At 42.2% G+C, this 27,447-nt stretch overlaps 1 protein-coding gene across 1 annotated transcript in view; it reads left to right on the top strand.

Annotated features, from left to right (window-relative positions):
- DZIP1 (DAZ interacting zinc finger protein 1) overlaps nt 1–6,289 on the top strand; it is an 87,570-nt gene extending 81,281 nt beyond the window's left edge. Inside the window, exons 16-17 of the mRNA XM_089680484.1 lie at nt 1,360–1,525; nt 2,293–6,289. Coding sequence (XP_089536610.1) covers nt 1,360–1,525; nt 2,293–2,372 — 246 coding nt within the window. The 3' untranslated portion in view covers nt 2,373–6,289. The remainder of the gene's footprint in view (nt 1–1,359; nt 1,526–2,292) is intronic.
- Nucleotides 6,290–27,447: the final 21,158 nt, after the last annotated feature.

The raw sequence follows: 27,447 nt of genomic DNA, 5'->3' as shown, positions 1-27,447 counted from the left end.
CACTGAAAACGATTTTGCGACTGAGCTCAGCAATGTGCGAACTTGGCGCTCTATTTCACATTTCAGTGTTTTTGGTTTGATTATAATATTGAATTAAATTTTTTATTATTTTTATATTTTTATGATTATTTATTAAATTATAATTTATGATTTTGTGTTTCAAATTTTATCATACCCGGGATGTTTACTAGACTCTTGTTCGGACAGATTTCAGTGAGTTTTTCCTAAAAATTACAGCCTACAATAAAAAAAATACATATTTCCATGCAAAAAAATGGTACCGCTTTCAGCACCAAAAATCTGAAATAATCATACCGCTAGGGAGGTTAATTGATTTACGTGAAAGTTATAGCGTTTACAAATGGCGGTATATATACTGTGATTATTTTTTAATTTTTACTAGTAATGGCGGCGATCAACGACTTATAGCGTGACTGAGGCAGGCATTCTGACACTGGGGGGAAACTGACTTGGTGTCACTGACATCCCCAGTGACACCAATACAGTGATCAGTGATAAAAAAACACTGACACTGTACTAATGGCACTGGGCAGGAAGGGGTTAACATGAGGGCGATCAAAGGGTTAACTGTGTGCTGTTTCACTATAAGCTGTGTCCGTGTGCTTCACTGTAATGTACACAGCCATTCAAAGCAGTGTGCACAAGCTTACAGGGAGCAGAACTGGTTTGTTTACAAACAGTTCACCTTCTCATTGGAGATTCTCAGCAGGCACCGGGCAGTAATCACCGCCTGGGACCTGGTGATTGACAGCTGCGGCTACGACTAGCCCTACCCGGAAATGCAAAATCATATATATATATATATATATATATATATATATATATATATATATATATATGATTTTGCGCACCTGTGATGCCCTGTAGCAGTATTTCTACTATAGGGCAGTTGGGAAGCTAATATTCTTGATTATTATTTTATGTTCAGGAGAGTTATAAAAAATCTAGGAAATCTGCTAGTAACTGAAATAGGAATGTCAGTTTTGCTTTGGTTTTATCTTTAATCTCTCATTCAGTATTCTACAATCTTCATTATGGAGTGGAGTAATATTGCAAAGAACACATTTAATACTTGTGTGGTGAGGCACAACAATTGACACAGATATAATAGTCAAAGTATTGGTTGTAAGAGTGATTTCTATGGGGGATATTTACATTTTATAAAGCAATTCATGTGATTCACCTAAAATTCACTTCAGGTGAATCATTGTCATTTGAAAAACGTGCTCCAGAAAGAATTACCTGCAGTGTATGTTTGGTGAAAGTCACATTCACTGTTTTCTGTCTTTGACAGGTCTGAAAATGATTTTTTTTTTAATGAATATCTTTTCTTGTTAGCTTACTGACTTTGATGACACTGAATTAGACAGTTCATCTTTGGAGGAGGAACCTTATGAAGTACCACGGTCTGTACAAAGACGCCAGGAGGCCACAGTCCACAGGAAGGAGGTTCAAACAGTTTTTGCTAAGAATACTAGTGGTGTTACAAAACCTTTCAAAGCAGGTATTTGTTTAAATAAATTAGCTTACTTTTTCTCAGATATATTGTAGTTTACTCATAAAGATATTGGCATTATATTTTGTGTGTAAAAAGAAAGAAAATGGTGTTGCTCTCCCACACAATAACCTATATATTATACATACTCAGAAATTATTAAATAAATAAATAATCCTCTTAAATAATCCACTATATGAGATGATTATTAATATTATAATACAGGATTTATATAGCGCCAACAGTTTGCTCAGCGCTTTACAATATAATGGGAGACAATACAGCAACAATACAGTTCAATACAAAAGGGATAGGAGGGCCCTGCTCCTTGGAGCTTACAATCTAGGAGATGTATATACATCTATTAATCACAATATTGTGCAGTCATATACAAAGTCTACACCCACATAAAAGAAATACATATGTGAATGCATATAAAAAAGAAGCATTAGTGCAAAAAAACACACATGTCCCTAAACAGGGTTAAAGTGACATGAATCAGAAAATAACAGGTGATAGACGCTTGGCATGAATTATGCCCAAAACTGTGCAGTGAAAGAAGAACTGGCAAATGGCACAAATGGTACAATAAGATGGTCAGGAAACATAGGATCAACAACAGTCCTTCCACATACAGTATATCTACTGTTTGTGGCACATTTCTGTAATATCTGGGTCTGTTTTTTTTGTCAGTCATTTATGTTAAAGCATCAGTATTATGCTTAGTTTTGTCTGATCAGTAACATTATTTTCTGTCACTTCCTTCTCTTCTCCAGATGCTCGTGAAGCTGATACATCCAGCACTGTTGTTAGTTTAGTGACTGTGAGCGACATCAGTGACACCTCTGATATCTAGTAATGTCTTATTTATCAGCAATATATATTATAATACTTCAAGTGCCTTGAGAGTTTGCACTGCCTCGAAAGTCTTCAAGGTCTGCATTTGTATTTTTTTGTATGTTTGTATGGTATTTTATACTGACAAGATTCTGTTTGTACCATTTGGCCTAACCAGTGGAAGGAGATATTGCCTAATGTGTATGTCTTTTATATGACATTTTTATTCTATGATGTTTACAATTATTTTTTTCTACGGTACAAAGTATTCCTACAAGCACTTAATAATTTTGTTTCCAGCTGCAATTTATTTTGTCTTTAGCAAGTTATTTACATTAAACCTGTGAGGGAAATACCACAACATGTACCAGCACAGAGCAGATATTCTAAAATGGATACTTTTATGTAATACATGTACATTTATTCTGCTGTATAGTTAATAATAACTACAGTTTTCAGGCATTCAGAATTAATATATCCACCTAGTGTTTTAATTCTACTGTTTATGATTATTGTAGCAATCCTTAACTACAGACCTATGTCTTAGTGCAGCCAATCTCACAAGCAGGAAATTTCTGGAGGGCATTCTGTACACCATCTGTGTACAGAATGTCTCCAGGTAGCCATATTGCACTGCATATTACAGAAAATTACAGCACTGCAGAGTGAAAAAAAGGGATTTTTTATAACATTCAATTACACCATGACTTGTGTAACAACTGTATAAGCTATATCATTTTTTATTTTTTTCCCATGAAAGTGGAGTTACCCTTTAAGGGCGGTTTCACACTGCCCACTGCACTTTTTCTAAAGCTCAGCAAACCCACAGTTTTTGTGCAGGTTATCTGCGCTCTCCCATAGACTTCTATGAGGTCCTGCAGTTTTGGTGTGGTTTCAGAAAACACACCAAAACTCCTGCTTGCTGAATCTTTGGTGCACTTTCTGAAACTGCACCAAAATGTGGGATATCATAGAAGTCTATGAGAAAGGGCAGCTAACCTGCACAAAGTGGGACCACACCAGGGCAGTGAGAAGCTGCCCTTATTTCTCCATCTAGACACAGAGTCCTTAGAGTAAACTAATTAAAACTACAGTCCTTAGAGTAAACTAAATGAATAAGTAAAATGAACATGAAAAACTTTTACAAAATAATTATTTACCAAATCAATATGAAAGAAGTAAAGCGCCAACAACAGCCAGTTAAAATCCATCTTGCACTCATCTGGTTTAGGAATATGCCTCATGAATAGCTGCTTCATGCAGTCTATTTTGAACAAAAAACCCAGTATTTTAAGTGAATCTTTTCTTTGCCCATAGTAAGTAAATTAGCAGGTTCATGTAATTGCATTCACAGTAAACATGCTGTACCTTCCTTCATTGCACTTTACTTCTCACCAATCTGCTGCCCAAACCTTCAGAATCTCATGTGTACTGAGCAACGTACTGCATGCTTCAACCACCTACTCATGACAGTGCTTAGGGTTAGTGACTGACCATTTAGACATCAAACACTAAATGTGAGGAGGAAGGGAGAGTGTTATGTTTTTTGCCATACCTGCAAGCACTAGGCATGCTGTGGACTGTAGCAGGTGGGGAAAGCGTGCTTGTACAAAATGCTGAATTACTTGTGTGGGAACTACCATCACGGGTAGAGCTTTTGAAGCACACATCCACTCGCTTTTCTTCTTTTTAAGGGCTGGTTTTTGCCCAATTTTATTTAAAAGAAAGTTCCACACAATACAGGTTTCCCATGCAGGGGTATCCACCATCAATAAAAATAAAACAAAGATTCAGCCTCCTGGCTCTCTCAGGTATACAGCTTGCAGCCCCTTGCTGCTCTGGCTCCCACCTCTCCTAGGTGGAGCCCTCCTGACTCCTGGGAAACGACCTCCTGTCTGCCGGGGTGGAGCCCAGAACCCTAGTCAGGTTATTATTTAAAGCCCTTCACACACCTGTACAATTAGTGTGCAGGGGGGGGGTTAAGAAAACATGGACCCAGGATTGGATATTTCATCCCTCCCAGTTCACTTTGAAATCTTCGGGCTCCAGATCCCAAAACGGACTTTACAAACAACTGAGGAAACTGAACGCTGCATAAAATAAACCCTCTGGAGCCCCTCAACCTGTTTAGTTGAGAATCCTGGGATATAACCTTGATTCTCACAGTAACAGTGCCCAGAACTGCCACACTTGCTAATAAGTGAACTTGTTACTTTGCTAACTGCTGCACTGGCTGCACTTGTCATGCAGGTTAAGGTGCAGTGTTAATAAAGTTGCTGTTATCAGCTGATATTTCTCATTTTTCTACTGACTTGCTTCTACTGTGCTTTCTAGGTTTCATAGGAGAACGATTCCTAAATATGTTGTCTCCACTAGGATCCTCTAGCGCAAACTGGCCAGATGGCTGGTAAGAACAAAAGATCCTCACAATTGGAGGCACCCTCTCATTGTGAAGAGGACTTGCCTCCAGACTTTGGGGATCCAAGTTATACAGCTGAACTGGGTATCAGGCTTGGCCTTGGATGCCTGAAAAAAAAGAACTTTTTTTTGTGTGGGCATTTAGCTGCCTCAGTTTTTGCCTTCTTTTGCAAGGGCAAAGTGGTACAATTCTCCTTCATTATTTTCTTGATAGAAGTATTAAGCATTCATGGAAAAGGCGTTCCCCAGTGAAAAACATCCTCGAGATGCTTCCATGACTGAAGCTTTGCAAACCAATATCCTTTGCATATGAAATTAAACAATGCCCTGTCTGGATATTTGTCAAATTGTATTGACTAGCTGTTGACACAAAAGTGCAGGGCTAGAGGTAGGAGCTCCAGATGTTGAAACACAGAAGGATCCCGAAAACATGGCTTTCGACCAGAGAGGCACAGATTATCAGATGGACATGGTGGCAACAGCAGGTTACCCTACAGGGCCTGCAAGAAAGAACAGAGATTTAAAAAGGGCTTCCAGTCATTGTACTCCATTGATACTGATATATGCATGAATAGAGATAGAAAAGGTTCCAGTGATCCTTATTGCACCAGATTCACCCGGAAGGACCTGGTACATAGACATACTCACTAGCAGTCAAGACTTGGCCTCTTCCAAACAGACCAGGCCCTCAAGGCAAGGGTTCCTTTTTTGCTTTTGTCCTCTGTTCATATGTTCACTGGGTTTTAACAAGTGGATGTTCAAGCTTCGGCTGATGCTAACTTCAGGGTTCCACAAGCTGTTGTCTGAGTGTTCTGTTGGCAACAGAACTACCAACAGGCCCACAAGAAAAGAAGGGTTCTTTAAGCTTTGATTTATTGTGGGCCTGTTGGCAGTTCTGTTGCCCTCCCAATATATTGCCTGGGTACTTCCCATGTTCTATAGATAAAGTCCTGCACTGTATCATTAAGATAATAGGAATTTTGACTTGCCTGTACATTCCTTATCTTGGTGTAGAGCACAGGACACAGGTCTCTCCCCTCTGTGTCTTGATTACTCCTTTTTGCTTGCTAAAAAAATGGAGTCTCACAAAGTGGGCCAAGTATGCTCTAGAGATGGACAGTTTTTGCCAGTGCCCAAGTTAGCTTGCATATAACCCATGCTCTATTTATAGTACATATTTATAGAGATTTTATTTGTAAATAATCAATGTAATATTAAGAATAAATGTAAAAAAGAAATGTAAATAATAACTAAAATCTCTATAAATAATACATGTTTTGTTCTTAAACATTGAAGAAACTCTGTGAAGCTTACTATGTGTTGGTATTTTGAGTCTCACATTTTTTTTTCCATCAGGAACTTAAGTCAGTGTTGTATGTAGCACACAAAAACAGTGTTATACCTGGTTCTTACCCATATCTGAACTTTTGGTTTTAAAGTATTTTTGAAAACATGGCAATGTGTTATACAGTACATTTATTTATATCAAAAATTACATTAAAGTTAACATACATTGAATGGTTGTTGATTCATTATTCCTTATGATAGTGTTACTCTATTATTTATTATTATTTATTTCAGATACTTATATAGCGCTGTCAATTTAAGCAGCACTTTACACATATATTGTACATTCACATCAGTCCCTAACCCATAAGGAGCATACAATCTAATGTTCCTAATTCACATTCAAACATACACATACTAGGGCCAATTTAGACAGGATCCAGTTAACCTACCAGCATTTATTTGGAGTGTGGGAGGAAACTGGAGTACCCAGATGAAACCCACACAGACACAGGGAAAACTTTCAAACTCCAGGCAGGTGGTGCTGTGGTTGGGATTCGAACCAGCGACCCTAGTACTGCCATGCGGAACTCTAAATATATGTTTGTCAATAGGATCATTCATTCAATTGCTAAAGTCATAAATTATTTCCACATGTGTCTAAATTAAAAAAAAATCACTGAAAGGTCCACCTGCTTTAAAGTGCTGTAAAAAAACAGGTTGACTTAATAACCTCCACCATAATAAGCGTGAAATAAAAAAAATAGCTGTAGGTGAAAAAGTTAATAAATATTCTTACCATTCTTACCAAAGCAAAGGAGTGAAACAGACAATATCAAGACCTTTGTCATAACTATGCACCCTATGGATATCTTGCTTCACCTTTTAACATATGTAGAATCTCAAATCTTTCATCCTTTGTGCCTGCAGAAGGGTACAGTATTGTTCAGCATTCTGGAGGTGGATAGCAGAGAGCGCATCACATAGAGGTTGGTGCAATGATAGGGTCTAATGGGGGACCTCTGGAGGCATAGAAGAGTAGTGGAGTATCCCATGTCTGTTGCTGGATATCTGTTGGGCACTGTGGGAGAGACGGTTTCTGCACAGAGAAGTCTAGTGGGTGTGTAAAGAACTTGTGGGTAACAGGAGGGAGTTGTGAGAGAGCTCTGTGAGAGGGCTGGTTTGGGGAGTTCCTGTGAGATGGTTTGCTGTGCATATAGGTGATAAGTTTATAGGTAACATAGTATACCAAATGAGCAGGAGAAGACCAGGATTGAGGTCCGCATCTACTCTACAACAGTACTGTAAATTGGAGCAGGGTCTGTAAAAATTTAATTTGAGTATCGCCATGAAGCTAGAGGCAACCATGTATGGTAATGCAACCCAGTGCACATCCTAATAAGTAAGGATGGGAGCAGGCGTATAAAAAAGATAGATACTGGTTGTAGATGACTCAATTATTAGAAGGATTGACAGGGTTATCTGTCACCAAGGGTTATCTGTCACCAAGGCACATTCCTCTGTTTGCATGCTGTATGGGTTCTACGCATTAGGGATTGGGCTGACAGATTGTTGGGAGGGGCTGCGGAGGACACCCATACACGTTGGTAAAAATTACAAAGAGGAAAGATGGAGCATCCTAAAAAATATTTGAAGGACTTAGGTTCAAAGCTAAAGAAACGGACATCCAAGGTCTTTCAGAAATACTCATTGTGCTTTGAGACACACAAGAAAGGCAGTAGGAGCTGAGGGAGCTGATACGTGGCTGAAAGATTTGTGTAAGAAGGAGGGTTTGGGTTCCTTGAAAACTGGGCTGACTTTTCTATGAGTTACTGGCTCTACTGTAGGGAAAGACTGTGTCAAAACTCTGCACATGTATATTCTAACATTCAAATTTTGTCGTAATAAAAAGTTAACGGACATGGAAAGTTGGCCACAAATGACAGGGAGAAGGCAGATGTATTAAATTCAAATACATTTTTCTCTTCAGTTTAGACAAACAAAAAAGACAGGCTTAGAAATTAGGAATAGTGGCTTGACTATAACAGAACTAAGCTCTCTGAAGACTCATGGGTGTAAGCCATCTGCTTTGAATCCAGATTTTTGTCAGACACAGAAGTACATTTAGTACATTTGTAGTAACTTCATTTTTGAGAAAAAAACATTCCCTCTGGATGATGTATGTACATTGCAAGGATTTTAACACTCCAGTCTAGCCAGTGACCAGCAGGCTGCACATCCATTATAATGAAGGGTTTAGCCATAATTCAGGGCTCCGCTCTCCCCAGGAGACCGTACGGCTGCATCTGTGCATAATACAAGGGAAGTTTGTGATGGAACAGACAGAAGCTCTAGGCCTGAGGACCAGAGCAGCAGGGAGCTTGCAAGAGAGAAAGCTGAGAGTGCAAAGGTTGCACATGAGCACAGGTGTGCTGTGGAGTGGTCTAAGGGACCATACCAAAGGCCTAATCATGAGGCCAGAGCAGTGGCTGCTAGAGAGCCAGGAGGCTGAATGTTATTTGCTTTCATGTTGGAAGTGATGGTGGAAACCCTTGTGAGGCATTCGACTGTTTTGTTTTCAATAAAAGTGGGTCAGCAAGCCCTGAAACGAAATGCTCTTTTTGATTGGCCTGAACTCACTGAAGGCTTAACACCATTGAACAATACCCCCTGAACATCACAAGGAGTATAGAAATTTATAGCAACATAAATTAACACACACACATACTAAAATTGAACTTGGATGGACCTGTGTCTTTTTTTAGCCTCATCAAGTATGTTACTATGGCTTGATTGGTGTGGGCTTCATAAGAGGGTTAGTTTAGTGTCAGATTACCTCAGTGGTTATGTTGAGTTTCATTTAGGCTCAGTGACTAGAGGGTGTACATCCAGTTCTCGGGGGTTGGTTAAGTTTGTGGGGGAGATGAAATATATAGAGGGCTTTAGTTAGGGGTTAAGTCTTAGGATTAGAGTGACTGTCAAAGACTATATCTCAGTCATTTCCAAACTCATCGGAGTGGGCCTTGACCATAGATGTAAATAGATGCTTCTATAAGGTAAAAATACTGAACCAGATTCTACTTTCTATGCTGAATGTGAAGCCACCAACAGTCCAGCCATTACTGTCCAGACATGTTCATCCAATGTGGAATGAAAATGAAATGCAATCTATGCTTAGCTATGCTTGGCTGACGTTGGTTAAACGTGGAGTGGGATGTTTAATGCATTTATCAACAATATTCAGTTTCCCACTCCTCTTTTCCTTCTTTTTTCTCTTTTCTTGTCCTTTAGTGGATATTTGAGCTGTAGGTGTCTGCTTGTTAACTTGGTTGTGAAGGGAGCTCTATATTTATTTATTTTGCATTCAGTATTTATTGAGAATGTTGCAGGTATTACAGCAAAACAGGTATACAAAAAAAAAACAGAATGAGAAAAATCCAAATAATGGAAACAAGTAAATAACAAATCTTAAGTCAGCTAAGTAACATCACACAGGGTCCAAAATCAAGTAAGGAAATCCACAACCTTTGTAGCACATAATTAAGATACATTCAATAAAGTGTGATAAACCAGATTGCAATATGGTCTACAGTTGTTGATTGTTCTTTGTTGATTACTCACGCATTCTCCAGTATACGATGGTATGTAATACATGGGGAGCTGGCGTGCGGCATCCTAACCCCCAATGATGTCAGTTACAGTGGGGAAAACAAATATTTGATCCCCAGCAGATTTTGTAAGTTTGACCATTTACAAAGAAATGAAGAGTCTGCTGTTTTTGACACCATTGAGCAGTTAGCTGCAGCCTCCAAGCCTATACAGTACACTACAATGACAAGTTACTGGGGAATGCAGCTATTCCTGCAGCTATTCCTGACTGTTCACACTGTCAGTGATTACCCATGGCGATGGCTGCTGAACACACACTTTGTGGGCATTCAGCAGTGATGACCACAGGTGTCAAAAACAGCAGATTCCTGCTGCTGCCATTCACCATGGCATCCAAATAGAAGGAACTATGGCTGTAAAACAAGGTTTGGTAAATACTACTTTAGAACTTCTATTGGGAACTACAACTTCAGAACAGATACATTATTGGTAACTACAACCTTAGAAAAAGCAATTAGGAACTGCAGGAGCTAACACTCAATTCTCCAATTCTACTGCATGGTATAGGCGGTGCTGTCTTGACTGGAGCATTGGCTGGCGTTCATTTCTGGAGCATTTATGGGAAAACGGTTTGGACCATTTATGCCAGAAGGTGCAGGAATTGGGGCTGATCTGAAGTCTGAAGGAGCAGATATTGTGGCTGCTCTGGGGTGTGAAAGTGCAGTAACTGGTGTGGGCTGAGGTGTGAAAGTGCATGAATTAGGTAATCATAAGTGTGAAGGTTTTGGGGAGATATCACCCATAAGGGTGCAGGAATTGGAGATAATTATTATCACAGTTGTATTTTAAATGACAGACAAAATATCAAATAAATATCCAGAAATAACACGATACAAATGTTATAAAATGAGTTGCAGTTCAGTGAGTAAAATAAGTATTTGATCTCCAAGCAAAACATGACTTAGTACTTGGTGGAGAAACCCTTTTTGGCAAGCACAGGGGTAAGATGTTTCTTGCAGTTGGTTACCAGGTTTGCACACATCTCAGGAGGGATTTTGGTCCACTCTTCTTTACAGATCTTCTCTAAATTCTTCATTTTTTGGCAGTTGCTTGGCAACTTGAAGTTTCAGCTCCCTCCATAATTTTTCTATAGGATTAAGGTCTGAAGACTGGCTAGGCCATTCCATAACCTAAATGTCCTCCTTCTTCAGCCACTCCTATGTTGCCTTGGAGGTATGTTTTGGGTCATTCTCATGCTGAAAGATGCATCCATGATCCATCTTCAGTGTTCTGGTTGAGAGAAGTAGGTTCTCATCCAAGATTTTACAATACGTGGCCGCTTCCATTGGCTCCTCAATGCTGCAAAGTCGGTCTGTACCTTTAGCAGAGAAACAGCCCTAAAGCATAATGTTTCCACCTGCATGCTTGACTGTAGGGATGGAGTTTTTAGGGTCATAGTCAGCATTTTTCTTCCTCCAAACGCGGTGAGTCAAGTTAATGCCAAAGAGCTCAATGTCAGTCCCATCTGACCGCAGTACTTTCTCCCAATCCTTCTCTGAATCATTTAGATGTTCATTGGCAAACTTCATGCAGACCTGTAAATGTGCCTTCTTGAGAAGGGGGACCTTGCGGGTTCTGCAGGACTTCAATCCATGGCAGCGTATTGTGTTACCAATGGTTTGTTTGGTGACTGTAGTCCCAACTGCCTTGAGATCATTCACAAGCTCCTCCTGTGTAGTTCTGGGCTGATCCCCCACTTTTCTCAAGATCGTCCTTACCCCATGAGGCAAAATCTTGCATGGAGCTCCCGACCGAGGGTGATTGATGGTTATTTTGTACTTCCATTTGCAAATAATCAGTTGTCTCCTTTGCATTATTGTGCAGGTCTACAGTCTTGTCTCTGATGTCTTTTGACAGCTCTTTGTCCATGATGGTGAGGTTTGAATGGAAGAAAGATTATTTGGACAGGTGTCTTTTATACACATAATGAGTTGTCATTAGGAGCACCTTCCTAAATTGACAGGACTAATCTGTGTACCACATGAGCACATAGCAAGTCTGTGGGAGCCAGAATTATTGTTGATTGGTAGGGGATCAAATGATTATTTTACTAACTAAACTGCAACTCAATTTATAACATTTTTATCTGTGTTTTTTCTGAATTTTTTGGTTATTTGTCCCTATCATTTAAAATACACCTATGATAAAAAATTATAAACCCTTCATCTCTTTGTAAGTGGGAAAACTTACAAAATCTACAGGGGATCAAATAATTACCTTCCCCACTGATGAAACACGTGGAGCGGAGCTGAATACCATGACCTCACCACATATGAGGAAGTGGATTACCATGTCCCAGAAGGTCTTTTTCTAGTACAGCACTGTTATTCTTTTATTATGTGAGTGGTTTACCTTACTTTATTAAATGTTTAAAAGTGGTTTTAAGCTATGTGGAGTGTGTAGCTCTTTTTTATTTTCTTTGATATGTATTGGATGGCCCAAGAGGATTAGTTATCAGAAAGGGAGGTAGATCTATTCCCATTACCAGTATCTGGCTAACAAGTGTTATATGAAATCTTTATAACAGAGGGTTATAATGTTCCGTTAAGCCTCTTCATGTGCAGTATTGTGGTGGAGCACTGGCATGGTCTTGGATCACATGAAAAGAATGTATTTTATGCACCATTTTTAGCTATCATATTCCCAAGCATGGGATGACATCTGTGGAGGATTTTTAATTTTTTTATTGTTGGAGAGCATTTTAGAATTATTTTCCTGCATGTTATGTTATACATTACATTTATAAAAAATGTTTCAGTTTTTTAGCAATTCATTGGTTTTTAATGTAACATAGTTCACATTTATTCACAGTGGTTTTTGTAGTTGGCTCACTTACAGTAATTTCATTGTTTTCATATATTTATGTTGGTATGTGGCACTTTGTATATTTCCTAAACTTTGAGTTTAATATTAATTTATAGGTTTTTTCAAGTTGCACGTTTTATATTTAAATCTGTTAAATGTATTCACTTGTAATACTTTAATTGTTTTTATATATTTATGTTGGCACATAGCATTTTGTTTAATTTAAGTGAGGTGATATCTCGATTAGCGCAGCACTTACGTAGTTAAATGTGTACTATTACTCCTAATAGTGCTAGGTATAGGTGACAATGTCCAAAAGGAAAGTGAAGAACCAGTAATATGATCTCAGAGTATGGTGATCAACTTTCTATATCCAATCATATGGTGATGTGCCAGGTAATAGAATTGCGCACTCACCAGATGCGCAATCTAATCATGCATTAGAGAACATAAACTCTCAATAGGTCAGCCCGAAATCCTTTTAAAGGTATGCACAGCCTGGTCTGGAGTTCCCTCTCTGAACCATCAGTGGACAGCAGTACCTCTATCTTCCTCCTTATAGAGCTCTGTGGGTGGTTAAGCTGGAATTGTAGTTTTAAAGTGCAGTAAAACCCTGAGACATGATGAAAGGGAGCATCTTTCTGTTGCTGACCCAGGGTAGGTCAGGACACAAGGCAGACACATGCGGTTTGTGCAGATGGCAACATGCTATCAGACTGAGGCTTCCTAATGAGCTTTTACATGTGAGGCAGGATGTTATGGAGTATGATCCTATTTTCACCAAGAAATTATGCCAAAGTCTGGGAGGTTAAATATTGATTGCCACTCTGAAGATTTCCTTTCTTGATTGCCATTCTTGGTGAAGAATGACCAACATAAATATATGAAAACAATGAAATTACTGTAAGTGAGCCAACTACAAAAACCACTGTGAATAAATGTGAACTATGTTACATTAAAAACCAATGAATTGCTAAAAAACTGAAACATTTTTTATAAATGTAATGTATAATATAACATGCAGGAAAATAATTCTAAAATGCTCTCCAACAATAAAAAAAATTAATAAATAAATAATGTGTGATTATATTGCGCATCTGATGAGTGCGCAATTCTTCTATTACCTGGCACATCACCATATGATTGGATATAGAAAGTCGATCACCATACTCATATTACTGGATCTTCACTTTCCTTTTGGGCATTGTCACCTATACTTAGCACTAATAGTCACCTTGAGTGACAGTATATATAACTATCACTTTGTCACTTTATGGACTCATATATGTCATGATTTATGGTCACTTTATATGCACTTATATCACTTTACATACTACTTTGATACAGTGATATGTTTATTACCAATAATTTTTGCTGGTTTATATGCATTTTATAATTACCTCTGCACGTTTTGGCTTATTGCACTTTATCTGACATTTGATATTTTGATCTCAGCGCTGCACCTGCTTTTTATATTATTGTGTCCAATCACAGCTGATCACCATGTAAATACACTTGCCAGTTATTGACAGTGCTTTCCTCACGTTGTCACAGCATGAGGAAAGTACTCTTGGCAACTGCCACCTGTCAAAGGAGACATCTGCACTGATATTCAGGGCACTGATTAGCAATGCCCTGATTATCAGTGCAGACCCAAAATTGCTCAACAGTGCTGCCCATCAGTGCCGCCTATCAGTGACACTAATCAGTGCCTTCAGTGCTGCCTATTAGTGCCCATCAGTGCTGCCTATCAGTGCCCATCATTGCCGCAGTATAGATGCCCATCAGTTCCGCATATCAGTGCCTCATCAGTGCAGCTTATCAGTGCCCATCAGTGCTGCCTATCAGTGCCCATCAGTGCTGCATATCAGTGTCCATCAGTGCTGCCTCATCAACGCACATCAGTGAATGAGAAAAATTACCTGTTTGCAATGTTTTATAATAGAAACAAAGAAAAACTTTTTTTCCCCAAAATTTTCATTTATAGTGCAAAATAAAAAAACACCCAGTGGTGATTAAATACCATCAAAAGAAAGCTCTATTTGATAAAAATGAGAAAAAATGTCATATGGGTACAGTGCTGAATGACCGCGGAATTGTCATTCAAAGTGCGACAGTGCAGAACGCTGAAAATTGGCCTGGGCAGAAAGAGCGTAAAAGAGCCCAGTAGGCAAGTGGTTAAAATTTATTTGGCCTATTTGGTGTAGTTAGTCATTTAACTACTTGCCGACCACAGATAGCCGAATGATGGCTACACTGCGGCTGGCCAGTTCTGGGTGGGCCTCATATGACTTCCTCCCAGAACACGCTCGGGAGCGCGCACCTGGCGATCTCCGTGATCACGTGATGTGGTAAAAGGCCAATCACAGCGGCCTTTTACCACGTGATCAGCCGTGTCCAAAGACATGCTGATCACCGGGAAATGCAATTGCCGGTTCTCGGCAGTACTTTCCTCATGATCTGACAGCGTGAGGAAAGTGCAGCCGAGAACCGGCAGTTGTTAGAGCAGGGACTGGCACCGATCATCAGGGCACTGATGATCAGTGCCCAGCAGTGCCACCCACCTGTTCCGCCCACTTCTGCCCAGCTGTGCGCCCACTAGCTCCGCCCACCTGTGCCCAGCAGTGCACCCACCTGTGCCCAGCAGTGCAACCACCTGTGCCACCCAGCAGTGTCACACACCTGTGCCCAGAAGTACCACCTACCTGTGCCCAGCAGTGCCACCTACCTGTGCCCACCCACCTGTGCCCACCAGTGCCACCCACCAGTGCCACCCACCTGTGCCCATCAGTGCAGCCCAGCAGTGCTGCCAGTCAGTGCCCAGCGGTTGTGCCAGTCAGTGCCCAGCAGTGCTGCCAGTCAGTGCCCAACAGTGATGCCAGTCAGTGCCACCTATCAGTGCTGTCTATCTGTACCCATCATCAGTGTCGCCTATCAGTGCCACCTATCCATGACACCTCATTAGTGCTGCCTATCAGTGCCGCCTATCCGTGCCACCTCATTAGTGCTGCCTATCAGTGAAGCCTATCAGTGCCCTTCAGTGCCACCTATCAGTGCCCATCAGTGCTGCCTCATCAACGCACATCAGTGAAGGAGAAAAATTACCTGTTTGAAAAATTTTATAATAGAAACAAAGAAACTTTTTTTTTTTTTCAAATTTTTTGCATTTTTTTTGTCTATAGCGCAAAAAGTAAAGTGCACAGCGGCGATTAAATACCACCAAAAGAAAGCTCTATTTGTGAGAAAAAAATTATAAAAATTGCATATGGGTACAATCTTGCATGACCGCCCAATTGTCAATCAAAGTGCGACAGCTCTGAAAGCTGAAAATTGGCCTGGTAAAGAAGGGGGTATAAGTGCTCGGTAGGCAAGTGGTTAAAGTACAAAGTTTTCCATCACCAGATCTGCTTTATGGTAAATGTTTCCAGATTTAGGAGACAAATTAGGACACATTTTCTCACAATAGATAATTCTCAAGGATCAGTAAAGAGAGGTGATAAGGCAGACATGTCAAATCCACTCCATAAATGTGAAATCCCCAAACTAAAGTATAATAACTACAGGGCCCATCTGTGTCTGGACAGTCCATTAGAACTAGATTTGGTTTCTTGCCTAATCCACTTTAATTATAGGAGTCCCACATCAGGGCAATCAGATTGATGTCAAGCTAATACTCTGTTCAATTGAAGAAAAGCTGTGATAGTGGAGCACTTTGATGCATTTCACAACATAGTACTTAAGGCAGTATTAAACCAAAAAACAACAAATGTTTAAATTACAGATTAGCAGTTCTTTTATGTGGTGGCTGTATTAGTTTTCTTTTTTTAGTTATTTTACATTATTTTCACCTGGTGATCTGGTCAGTAAGCATGGCGCGCTCCCAGCACAAAGACTGGTGTGTCACTGAGAGCCCCGGGTCCCGTTCTAACAATCGGGACCCGGAACTCCGATTCCAGGTCACCTGATTGCTGTGATGGCCTCCGATTGGCTATCACAGTGTTCAGTCACTGTGAAGCCTGCCACCCGTATTTTCTGTCTCTGAATGGAAGAGAGAGATACAGTATCTCACAGAAGTGAGTACACCCCTGTAAAGTAGTGACTGTACAGCTTGTATAACAGTGTAAATTTGCTGTCCCCTCAAAATAACTCAACACACAGCCACTAATGTGTAACCCGCTGGCAACAAAAGTGAGTACACCACTAAGTGAAAATGTCCAATTTGGGTCCAATTAGCCATTTTCCCTCCCCGGTGTCATGTGACTCGTTAGTGTTACAAGGTCCCAGGTGTGAATGGGGAGTAGGTGTGTTAAATTTGGTGTTATCGCTCTCACTCTCTCATACTGGTCACTGGAAGTTCAACATGGCACCTCATGGCAAAGAACTCTCTGAGGATCTGAAAAAAGAATTGTTGCTCTACTAAAAATGGCCTAGGCTATAAGAAGATTGCAAGACCCTGAAACTGAGCTGCAGCATGGTGTCCAAGACCATAACAGGACAGGTTCCACTCAGAACAGTTCTCGTCATGGTCGACCAAAGGGGTTGAGTGCACATGCTCAGTGTCATATCCAGAGGTTGTCTTTGGGAAATAGACGTATGAGTGCTGCCAGCATTGCTGCAGAGGTTGAAGGGGTGGGGGGTCAGCCTGTCAGTACTCAGACCATACGCCGCACACTGCATCAAATTGGTCTGCATGGCTGTATATCATATATAGTTAAAAATTATTATAAATTATAGTATGACAATAAACGCATGGTAATACATTATTACAAATTTATTAAAAAGTATTTTATGAATATGTAAAATTCAACATCATATAAAGTCCATATAAAAATTGTTATAAATATTAAATATAAAATCGTGAAAAAAATAGGAGAAATTTATGAGAATAATTGGGTATATAATCGTAAAAAATAATATGAATCCTGGAATTAATTATCTTAAGAGATGTCCACATATAAAATTAGTAAAAACAAAACTCATGGTTGTTAAAATGATTCTATCCATTAATTAGGCCCAGAATTGTTAAACCTTATTCAGGATATATATTATAGGGTGTGGGGAAACAGGTACTCAATGCTAGCTAACTTTTGTCTATAAAACAATTGATATCTATTTCTATGTTGAGCCCTTGGGGTGAAAATTATTGTATTTCATAGATCCACTTCGTTTTGAGTTGGGATATGGCTCGTTTTTTATTGCACCCCCTCCAATGTGGGTTTAATATGTCTATTCCCACAAATTTAATTTCTCTGGGGTTTCTATGGTGGACTTCCCTGAAGTGTTTAGACAGGAAATGTTCCTTATAGCCCCTTTTGATGGTATAGACATGTTCCTTCATGTGAAATCTCATATGCTTCGTTGTCCTACCCACATATTGTTTGCCGCATGAGCATTCCAGTAGGTACACAACATATTTGCTTTTGCATGATATAAATTTTTCTATTTGATAAGTGTTGTTTTTGGTATTAGAGCTGAAAGATGTTATTTTTGGGTGTCTGTTGCCGCTCAGAACACAAATAGGGCAACGATTACAGGGATAAAAACCTTTAAATTCCCCAAAGAATGTAATTAGTTTAGGGGGATCTACCACATTTGGGGCTATTTTATCCCTTATGGTTGGTGCTCTTCTGTATACCACCTCTGGTTTCTGTGGAAGTAGGTTTTTAAGGATTAGATAATTTTTCAATATTTGCCAATGCTTCTTAAAAATGTTCTTTATCTGAAAATGTTGGGACGAGTAGTTGGTGATAAAGGGGCAAATCATTTGAGGTCGCTTATCCTTATCTTTATCCATCAGTAAACTTGCTCTGTCCATATTAACTACTGTCTCAATACTCATATTTAGGGAGTCCACAGAATATCCTTTTTCTATAAATCTATCCTTTTAGACGTTGGCTTATGTGTGGAAGCATACCAAATTATGGCAGTTCCACCTTATCCTTGTAAATTGTCCTTCGGTATATTTTTCGCCACATGGTGTGGTGGCAACTGTCCATAGGGATAAAACTGTTTCTGTTTGTTTAAAAAATGTCTTGGTGACTATCCTGCCTCCATTATTAATTAGTGTTAGATCCAAAAAATCCACATTATTTTGGCTGTATGTGTGTGTCAATTTAATATTCAAAGTATTGTTGTTGAGGGTATTAATAAAATTGTTCAGAGGAGTTTCTTCCCCTTGCCATAAAAACAGGATGTTGTCTATATATCTATGGTAAAATATGAGTTCTGGCCAATCCCTTGCATAGATAACGTCTTCCTCCCATCAGCCTTAAAGAGGTTTGCCAAACTTGGGGCAAATTTTGCGCCCATTGCAACTCCCTTAATTTGTAAAAAATATTGTTCGTTAAACCAAAAAAAAGTTGTGAGTCATGGTAAAATCTAAGTTAAGAATAAAATCTTTAGGTTCTTCATTGTATCTCTCTGTTTCATGCAGGTAATATTTTACTGCTTCCATTCCGTCTATGTGTTTAATATTCGTATACAGTGATGCCACGTCTGCTGTCACTAGAAATGTATTTGCTGTGATGGAGATTTTAATAATCTATGAAAGGACCCTCATAGATTATTATGATCAGGTAGGCCGAAGTATTCCGTACAAGGGCCAGCAAAAAGATATCTATATATTCCCCCGATCTCGATAAGAGAGAGTTAATCCCACTTATGATGGGTCATCCTGGGGGGTTAGTGGGGTCTTTGTGTATTTTGGGAAGCCAGTAAAGTACTGGTATTCTTGGAGCTGTTGGGTATAAAAATTATTTTTCTTTCTTATTGATAATGCCATTCCTGTAACCTGATGTAATAATTTTCTTTAGGTCTTTTTTATAATTGACAAGATTTTTTGGTATGGTCAATTATGTGTCTTTGTCACCCAAAATGTTGTTAGCCTCTGTCATATTGTGTTTTATGCATAATTACTACACCTCCCCCTTTGTCTGCTGGACGTATGACTAGGTCTTTTTTCTTTAATAGACTAGACATGCCTTCTGTTATATTCTTTGATTGTTGTAGTTTCCTCACTTTTAAGTGTTCCAGATCTTTTAATACCATATTTTTGAATATTGTAATTTGCGGGTTGTTACCTGCTGGGGGATTAAATAGGGATGGATTTCTCAGGTTAGAGTTTGGGCCAGTCTGAGGTACGTTATTGTTTCCAGTAATATCCCTCGTGATGGGATTTTGTATAAAAAAGAGAGACACTCCTGATAAACTTGTGAATGTCTATGTAGGTCTGAAATTTGTTCAGTTTGGCCTGTGGTGCAAATTTCAAACCTTTGTTCAATAATATGGTCTCGTTCGGGGTTAATGTAACGTTACTGATATTGAATATGCCGTTGTTTTTCACATCTTTTGGGATCTGTTGATCCTTTTCCCTCCTCTGGTGCCTCTTCTGGATGTCTTTTTTTTTGTTCGTGTTGTTTGAACCTAGGCCTAAAAATTTCTTGTTGTTGGGGTAATTGGTATATTGTTGTGGTGTTCTGTAGTTATGATATTCGTTGTGGTATACTTGCAGTTGTTCATGATAGTAATCATTTTCTCGTCTTTGTGTGGATCCTCTACTATATGTTTGTTTCCAGTGTTCTCCGTTTTGATGGTAGTCCCTTTTCACATATGGGGAACCATAATATGGATTCTGTTGATTTTCCATCCTTTGTGTCCCTTTAGTGGGCCTCTGGGGTATGGGTTGTAGGTATAATTGTCCCTATTTTGTTGTCCTCTGTATTGTGGAGGTGTATATAGGTTATGACTCTTATAATTCTGATTCCTTGGTTTACCTTTGAAATTATTTCTATTCCCTGGTGGGAATTGATGTAAGTGTCAAGGTCCTACCTTTTCCCAGAGGTTATGTTACTCCATGTGCTGGCATCCATCTTGGATTTCTGCTGAGCATGGTGGGAATCTTTTATGTCTTCAGGTCTCTGAGGTCCATCCCCCAGAGGGGTGTGGCTGAGTACATATAAGCCTGTGATCCGCACATGCTCTTTGCACTTGTGTCTTTGTCTTGCTACAGCTCTGTGTATACGCTCGTGACTCTTCTGGTATTTGACTCGGCTTGTGACTAAGACCATTCTCTGTGTTTTCCTTCGATCTGACCTTCCGTTGCTGAACCCGGCCCGTGACCTGTTATTCTCTGTCTACTGTTCTGTACCGTTTTGTCCTGTTGTTGTCGACCCGGCTTGCCTGACTACGCTATTGTTATTCTCACCAGCTACACGCCATTGGCGGCGGCCATTACCGCAGCCGGGGTGTCTCGGGGGCCGCGACCTGGTTCCTGGCTGCGTCAAGTCCATCCCCACCATCAGGGGCCCTGGTGAAGGGCAGCCTGGGACTTAGACTCCGCGCCCTGAGGGACTTCGGTCTGTTGGTGGTGGTGGTCGTCAGCCAGTGCGTTACCCTGCCACTAGGCCTACCTGTCCGTTCCACAGCCCTGCCCTGACATTACACAAGTGCCATGAACCCTGACGGTGCAGGTACGCCTTCGCTTCCAATGTTGGTCGCCAGACTGGATCAACAGGATCTCCTGTTGGATCAGTTCGCTCAGGCGTTGCAAACTCTGCTTGCACGCACTGCGCACCTTACTCCTGGTGTTATTAGGCCGGTTGTCACTCCGGTGGTCGCTCCCGCTGCTGTTCCGCTTTTGCGCCCACCGCCGCCACTGCTGCGGCACCCGCGGCGCCCAGTGGTATGACTGGTTCAGCCCCTCTTCCACAGCACTTTGGGGGTGAGCCGAGTCAGTGTCGTGGGTTTCTCAACCAGGTGGGGATTTACTTCGAATTAATACCCCACGCTTTTCCGACTGAGAGGTCAAAGGTGGGTTTCCTAATATCGCTACTCTCAGACAAGGCCTTGGTCTGGGCGAATCCTTTATGGGAGAGGAATGACCCAGTGATTCACGAGTTTTCCGGTTTTGTCGATGCCTTCCATAGGGTATTCGACGTACCGGCTCGCTCCGCCTCGGCTGCCAAGCTGCTCATGTCTATGCATCAGGGTACACGGACCGTTGCCGAGTACGCCATAGAGTTTTGTACCCTGGCAGCAGAGGTGGGTTGGAACAATGAGGCTCTGGTGGCTGCGTTTTCTCAGGGTCTTTCTGATGCATTGAAGGACGAGATCGCAGCCAAGGAATTGCCTGTGGAGCTGGAAGCACTAATTTCCTTCCTGATCCTGATTGATACCAGGCTCAGGGAGAGGCCTTCACTCAAGGAACGCCTGCGGAGGTCTTCCAATCGACTAGCACTTGCTTTTTCTGTCCCACCCGTTCCTCCCTCTCCTCCCACGCCTCCTGGGGATAGATTGTCTGGTGGTGAGCCCATGCAGCTGGGGTTTGCTTGCCTTTCCGAGGGAGAGCGGGCCGCTCGGCGTCGGGAGGGTCGCTGCCTGTAATGTGGCCTCGGTGGGCACTTTTGGCAGTCCTGTCCGGTCCGTCCGGGAAACGCTCGCACCTGAGATCCTGTCGGGGACAGATCTTGGGTGGAGTCTCCTCGTCCCCGGCGTTCTGCAGAGATAAGCAACTGATCACCGTTGTCCTCTCTTGGGCGGAGGGCTCGGTGACGGCCCAGGCGTTGGTAGATTCTGGGGCCGGCGGGTTGTTTATGGACAGCTCGTTTGCTGCCCAGCACTCCATTCCCTTGCAGGCTCGAGTTACCCCATTGGTTCTTGAGGCGATAGATGGCAGGCCCCTGCAACCACCGCAGGTTACCCACGAGACTATGCCAGTTGAAGTAGCTATTGGGGCTGTTCACAGGGAGTTGGCCTGTTTCCAGGTGATTTCTTCTCCGCACTATTCGGTGGTTTTGGGGTATCCCTGGCTCCAGATGCACAATCCAACCTTCAATTGGCAAACAGCCGAGATTTTCTCGTGGTCTCCACAGTGTGGGGCCGGGTGCATCCGTGGGCCGGTTAAGGTGTTGTGTGCCTCCTCGGACTCTGCGTTGCCCACTGATTATGGGGAGGACCAGGACGTGTTTGATAAGGTACGCGCTGGTGCCTTACCTGCTCATCATCCTTACGACTGCGCCATATCCTTGCAACCTGGTGCCACTCCTCCGCGTGGCAGGGTGTATCCTCTCTCGGTTGTGGAGAATAAGGCCATGGAGGAGTACGTTGTGGATGCGCTTTCCCGGGGGCACATTCGTAAGTCTACTTCCCCAGCAGGAGCGGGCTTTTTCTTTCTAAAGAAGAAGGGTGGTGAATTGAGGCCTTGCATTGATTATAGGGGTCTCAATCGAATCACCACTAAGAATGCCTACCCGATTCCCTTGATTACTGAGTTGTTCGACCGCCTTAAGGGGGCAACAGTCTTTACCAAACTTGACCTTAGGGCGGCGTACAACCTCGTACGGATCAAACAGGGGGATGAGTGGAAGACCGCGTTTAACACCAGAACCGGTCACTACGAATACTTGGTGATGCCCTTTGGGTTGTGTAACGCGCCCGCAGTTTTTCAGGAATTCATAAATGATGTCCTTCGTGACTTGTTGCAGCAGTGCGTTGTAGTTTACTTGGATGACATCCTGGTTTACTCTGCCTCCATGGAGTCCCATATCCAGGATGTCAAGCAGGTGCTGCAACAATTACGTGAGAACGAACTTTTTTGTAAACTTGAGAAGTGCGAATTCCATCGATCCCAAGTTGCCTTTTTAGGCTACATCATTTCTGCGGAGGGATTCTCCATGGACCCTCAGAAGGTTTCGGCGGTTCTGCAGTGGCCTCGTCCCAATGGTCTTCGGCCCATTCAGCGCTTTTTGGGTTTTGCCAACTACTATCGGAAGTTCATCAGGACCTTCTCCACGCTGGCAAAGCCTCTCTCAGACCTAACCAAGAAGGGCAGTAATCCTCACGAGTGGCCATCCGAGGCCATCGTAGCTTTCAAGGCTCTGAAATCCGCCTTCGCTTCGGCTCCGATACTGTCTCATCCCAATCCTGGATTGCCCTTCGTCCTTGAGGTTGATGCATCCAAGACGGGAGTAGACGCTCTCCTGTCTCAACGTCGGTCGCCCGATGGACCCCTACTTCCCTGTGGGTTCTACTCCAGGAAGCTTTCCTCTGCAGAGTGCAACTACCAGATTGGAGATAGGGAGTTGTTGGCAATCATTCTGGCTCTCAAGGAATGGAGGCACCTGCTCGAGGGCTCCGCGGTTCCGGTCCTCATTCTTACCGATCATAAGAACCTGACTTATCTTTCGGAGGCCAAAAGACTGACACCCCGTTAGGCCAGATGGGCCTTGTTCTTGTCGCGGTTCAACTATGTGGTCTCCTATTTGCCTGGTTCCAAGAATGTCAGGGCTGATGCATTATCGCGGCAATACTCTGAGTTGTCCAGGGAGGACTCTGAGCCTACCTCGGTCATACCTCCGGATCAGATCCTGGCTGCCATTCGCACCAGTCTGACTTCTCCCCTTGGGGAGCAGATTTTGGCGGCTCAAACTGACGCTCCTCCCGAGAGACCGGAGGGTAGATGTTTTGTACCCAAGGGGTTGCGCACCCGTCTGCTGCGTACCTACCACAACTCCAAAACTGCTGGGCATCCGGGGAGGAACCAGTTGTCTTGGGTCGTCTCTCAGTTGTTCTGGTGGCCAACTCTCCGTGCCGACATCGCCTCTTATGTAGCGGCATGTTCGATCTGTGCCCAGAATAAATCTCCACGGCATCTTCCAATGGGTCTTCTGCAACCCATTCCCAATGGGGAGCGTCCTTGGTCACACCTGGGCATGGACTTTATTGTAGACCTCCCTGTGTCTCGGGGTCATACGGTCATTCTCATGGTCGTCGATCGTTTTTCCAAAATGTGCCATTGTATTCCACTCAAGAAATTACCAACAGTGCAAGAACTGGCCACGGTCTTTTCCAGGGAGATTTTTTGTCTGCATGGGTTGCCCAAGGTGATTGTCTCGGACCGCGGGAGTCAGTTCGTGTCCAGATTCTGGCGCGCCTTCTGCTCCCAGTTGGGTATTAGTCTCTCTTTTTCTTCAGCCTACCACCCGCAGTCCAATGGGGCTGCGGAGCGTTCCAATCAGGCCTTAGAACAATTCCTTTGGTGTTATATCTCGGACCATCAGGACGATTGGGCCGATCTCCTGCCTTGGGCAGAGTTTGCCAGGAACTCAGCGGTCAACTCCTCCTCCGGGATGTCTCCCTTCATGGCCAACTATGGGTACCAACCCGCGGTATTACCTGAGAGGTTCTCACCACAGGACATTCCGGCTGTGGAGAAACATCTGGCTGCCCTGCGTTCTTCATGGGGGCAGATCCAGAGGGCTTTGAGGGACTCTGCTCAGCGTCAGAAGTTCCAGGCTGATCGCAGACGGTTGCCCGCTCCTTCATACCAGGTCGGTGATCGGGTGTGGTTGTCTACTCGTAACCTCAATCTTCGGGTGCCCACACCCAAACTAGCTCCCCGTTTTGTCGGTCCTTTTCGCATTCTCCGCAAGGTTGCCTATGCCCTTGCCCTTCCACCTGGGATGCGGATCTCCAATATCTTTCATGTATCGCTGTTGAAACCTCTGATCTGCAATCGCTTCACTACCTCTCTGCCTCGGCCCCGTCCCATTCGGGTTGACGGTCATGAGGAGTATGAGGTGAGCCGGATCCTGGACTCTCGATTGGTGCGCGGTCGATTACAGTTCCTGGTTCATTGGCGCAGTTATGGTCCCGAGGAGCATTCCTGGGTTCCTTCCGCGGATGTCCATGCTCCTGCCCTCCTCCGCGCTTTTCATACCCGCTTTCCTCAGAAACCTTTTGTTGAGCCGCGGAGGGGGAGGGGCCCTTGAGGGGGAGGTACTGTCAAGGTCCTACCTTTTCCCAGAGGTTATGTTACTCCATGTGCTGGCATCCATCTTGGATTTCTGCTGAGCATGGTGGGAATGTTTTATGCCTTCAGGTCTCTGAGGTCCATCCCCCAGAGGGGTGTGGCTGAGTACATATAAGCCTGTGATCCGCACATGCTCTTTGCACTTGTGTCTTGTGTCTTTGTCTTGCTACAGCTCTGTGTATACGCTCGTGACTCTTCTGGTATTTGACTCGGCTTGTGACTAAGACCATTCTCTGTGTTTTCCTTCGATCTGACCTTCCGTTGCTGAACCCGGCCCGTGACCTGTTATTCTCTGTCTACTGTTCTGTACCGTTTTGTCCTGTTGTTGTCGACCCGGCTTGCCTGACTACGCTATTGTCATTCTCACCAGCTACACGCCATTGGCGGCGGCCATTACCGCAGCCAGGGTGTCTCGGGGGCCGCGACCTGGTTCCTGGCTGCGTCAAGTCCATCCCCACCATCAGGGGCCCTGGTGAAGGGCAGCCTGGGACTTAGACTCCGCGCCCTGAGGGACTTCGGTCTGTTGGTGGTGGTGGTCGTCAGCCAGTGCGTTACCCTGCCACTAGGCCTACCTGTCCGTTCCACAGCCCCGCCCTGACAGTAAGTCCCTCATTCCTATATTACTCTCAGGAAGTTCTTGTAGAGGTTGATATCGTGGTTATAGTGTATTCTTCTTCATCTTCCATGGAAGAAGAACTGCTTAGGGTGTTCTTTCTGTAGTGTAATAGATATCAATAGTTTTATAGACAAAAGTTAGCTAGCATTGAGTACCTGTTTCCCCACACCCTATAATATATATCCTGAATAAGGTTTAACAATTCTGGGCCTAATTAATGTATAGAATCATTTTAACAACCATGAGTTTTGTTTTTACTAATATCATATTTAGACATCTCTTAAGATAATTAATTCCAGGATTCATATTATTTTTTACGATTATATACCCAATTATTCTCATAAATTTCTCATATTTTTTTCATGATTTTATATATATTTATAACAATTTTTATATGGACTATATATGATGTTAAATTTTATATTTTCATAAAATACTTCTTAATAATTTTATAATAATGTATTACCATGCGTTTATTGTCATAATATAATTTATAATAATTTGTAACTATATATGATGTCCAAGTATACACCTGTAAGGTGCTTATTACTGTTAGCCATTTCCACATTTATCTCTTAATCATATTTCAATAATATACCTATTAATACTAATACTCTTAATTTGTACCTGGTGTAATTGAGTAATTCTGGCAACCAGGAGTAACATTACTCTCCCATACATCCCTATAATGCAGGATTCAAAGATATATATTGAAGAGAGAAAGATTTTAACACCATTTCGCAAAGCGATTAAATGAATATAAATGGAAATACAAACATCCAACGATGTTTGGTTATAACCGAATAGGCATTGTAAATTATCCACAAGAAAATGGCCACTGTAGGTTACAGATTGAGATTACAAGAAAATGGCTGCAATCTCCCATGTGACAAGATAGAATCATTGGAGACTACGGGAAAATGGCCGCAGTCGATCACGTGACCAAAAATCACCAGCAAAATGGCGTCACTCAATTTGCCATTTGGAGCCTTGTGGGCTTTATAAAGGGTGTTTAAACAAGACACAATGGTCATACCGCTAAGGACGTGCTGTTGCACGAAACGCGTGAGCGGCAGCCATCTTGGTATTTGATTTTACTATTTATTTACTCCACATGGATGTTTTCTTACTACTGTGATTTAAACTCATCAATAAATACTGCACTATATAAGCACTTTCTGGCTTCTGTGGTTGAGCTGATTCCCCCCCCCCCAGGATTTGATGACACCTGCCCTAACTGCTGGATGGATGGAGCTGCAGGAGTAAATCCGGAGCTGTCATTATACCGCCAGATGTGTGATATAAACAGATGTGCTGATTTACTTGCAGTCTGGTGAATGTACATCCATCCGAGGCGGTGGATTCTCTTCATCAATAACCACACGTTTGCACCTTGCACACTTGGATAAAGGAAATTAGCAGTTTTCACTGCCTTCAGTATAATATTTGTGGTCGTCACGGACTCTCAGTGATTTATTTGATTGCACTATT

The sequence above is a fragment of the Staurois parvus genome, unplaced genomic scaffold (assembly GCF_062004578.1).
Source record: "Staurois parvus isolate SC_StPar_1 unplaced genomic scaffold, SC_StPar_1.0 ptg000243l, whole genome shotgun sequence".
Lineage (NCBI taxonomy): Eukaryota > Metazoa > Chordata > Amphibia > Anura > Ranidae > Staurois > Staurois parvus.
This window is presented reverse-complemented; position numbering and strand designations above follow the sequence as displayed.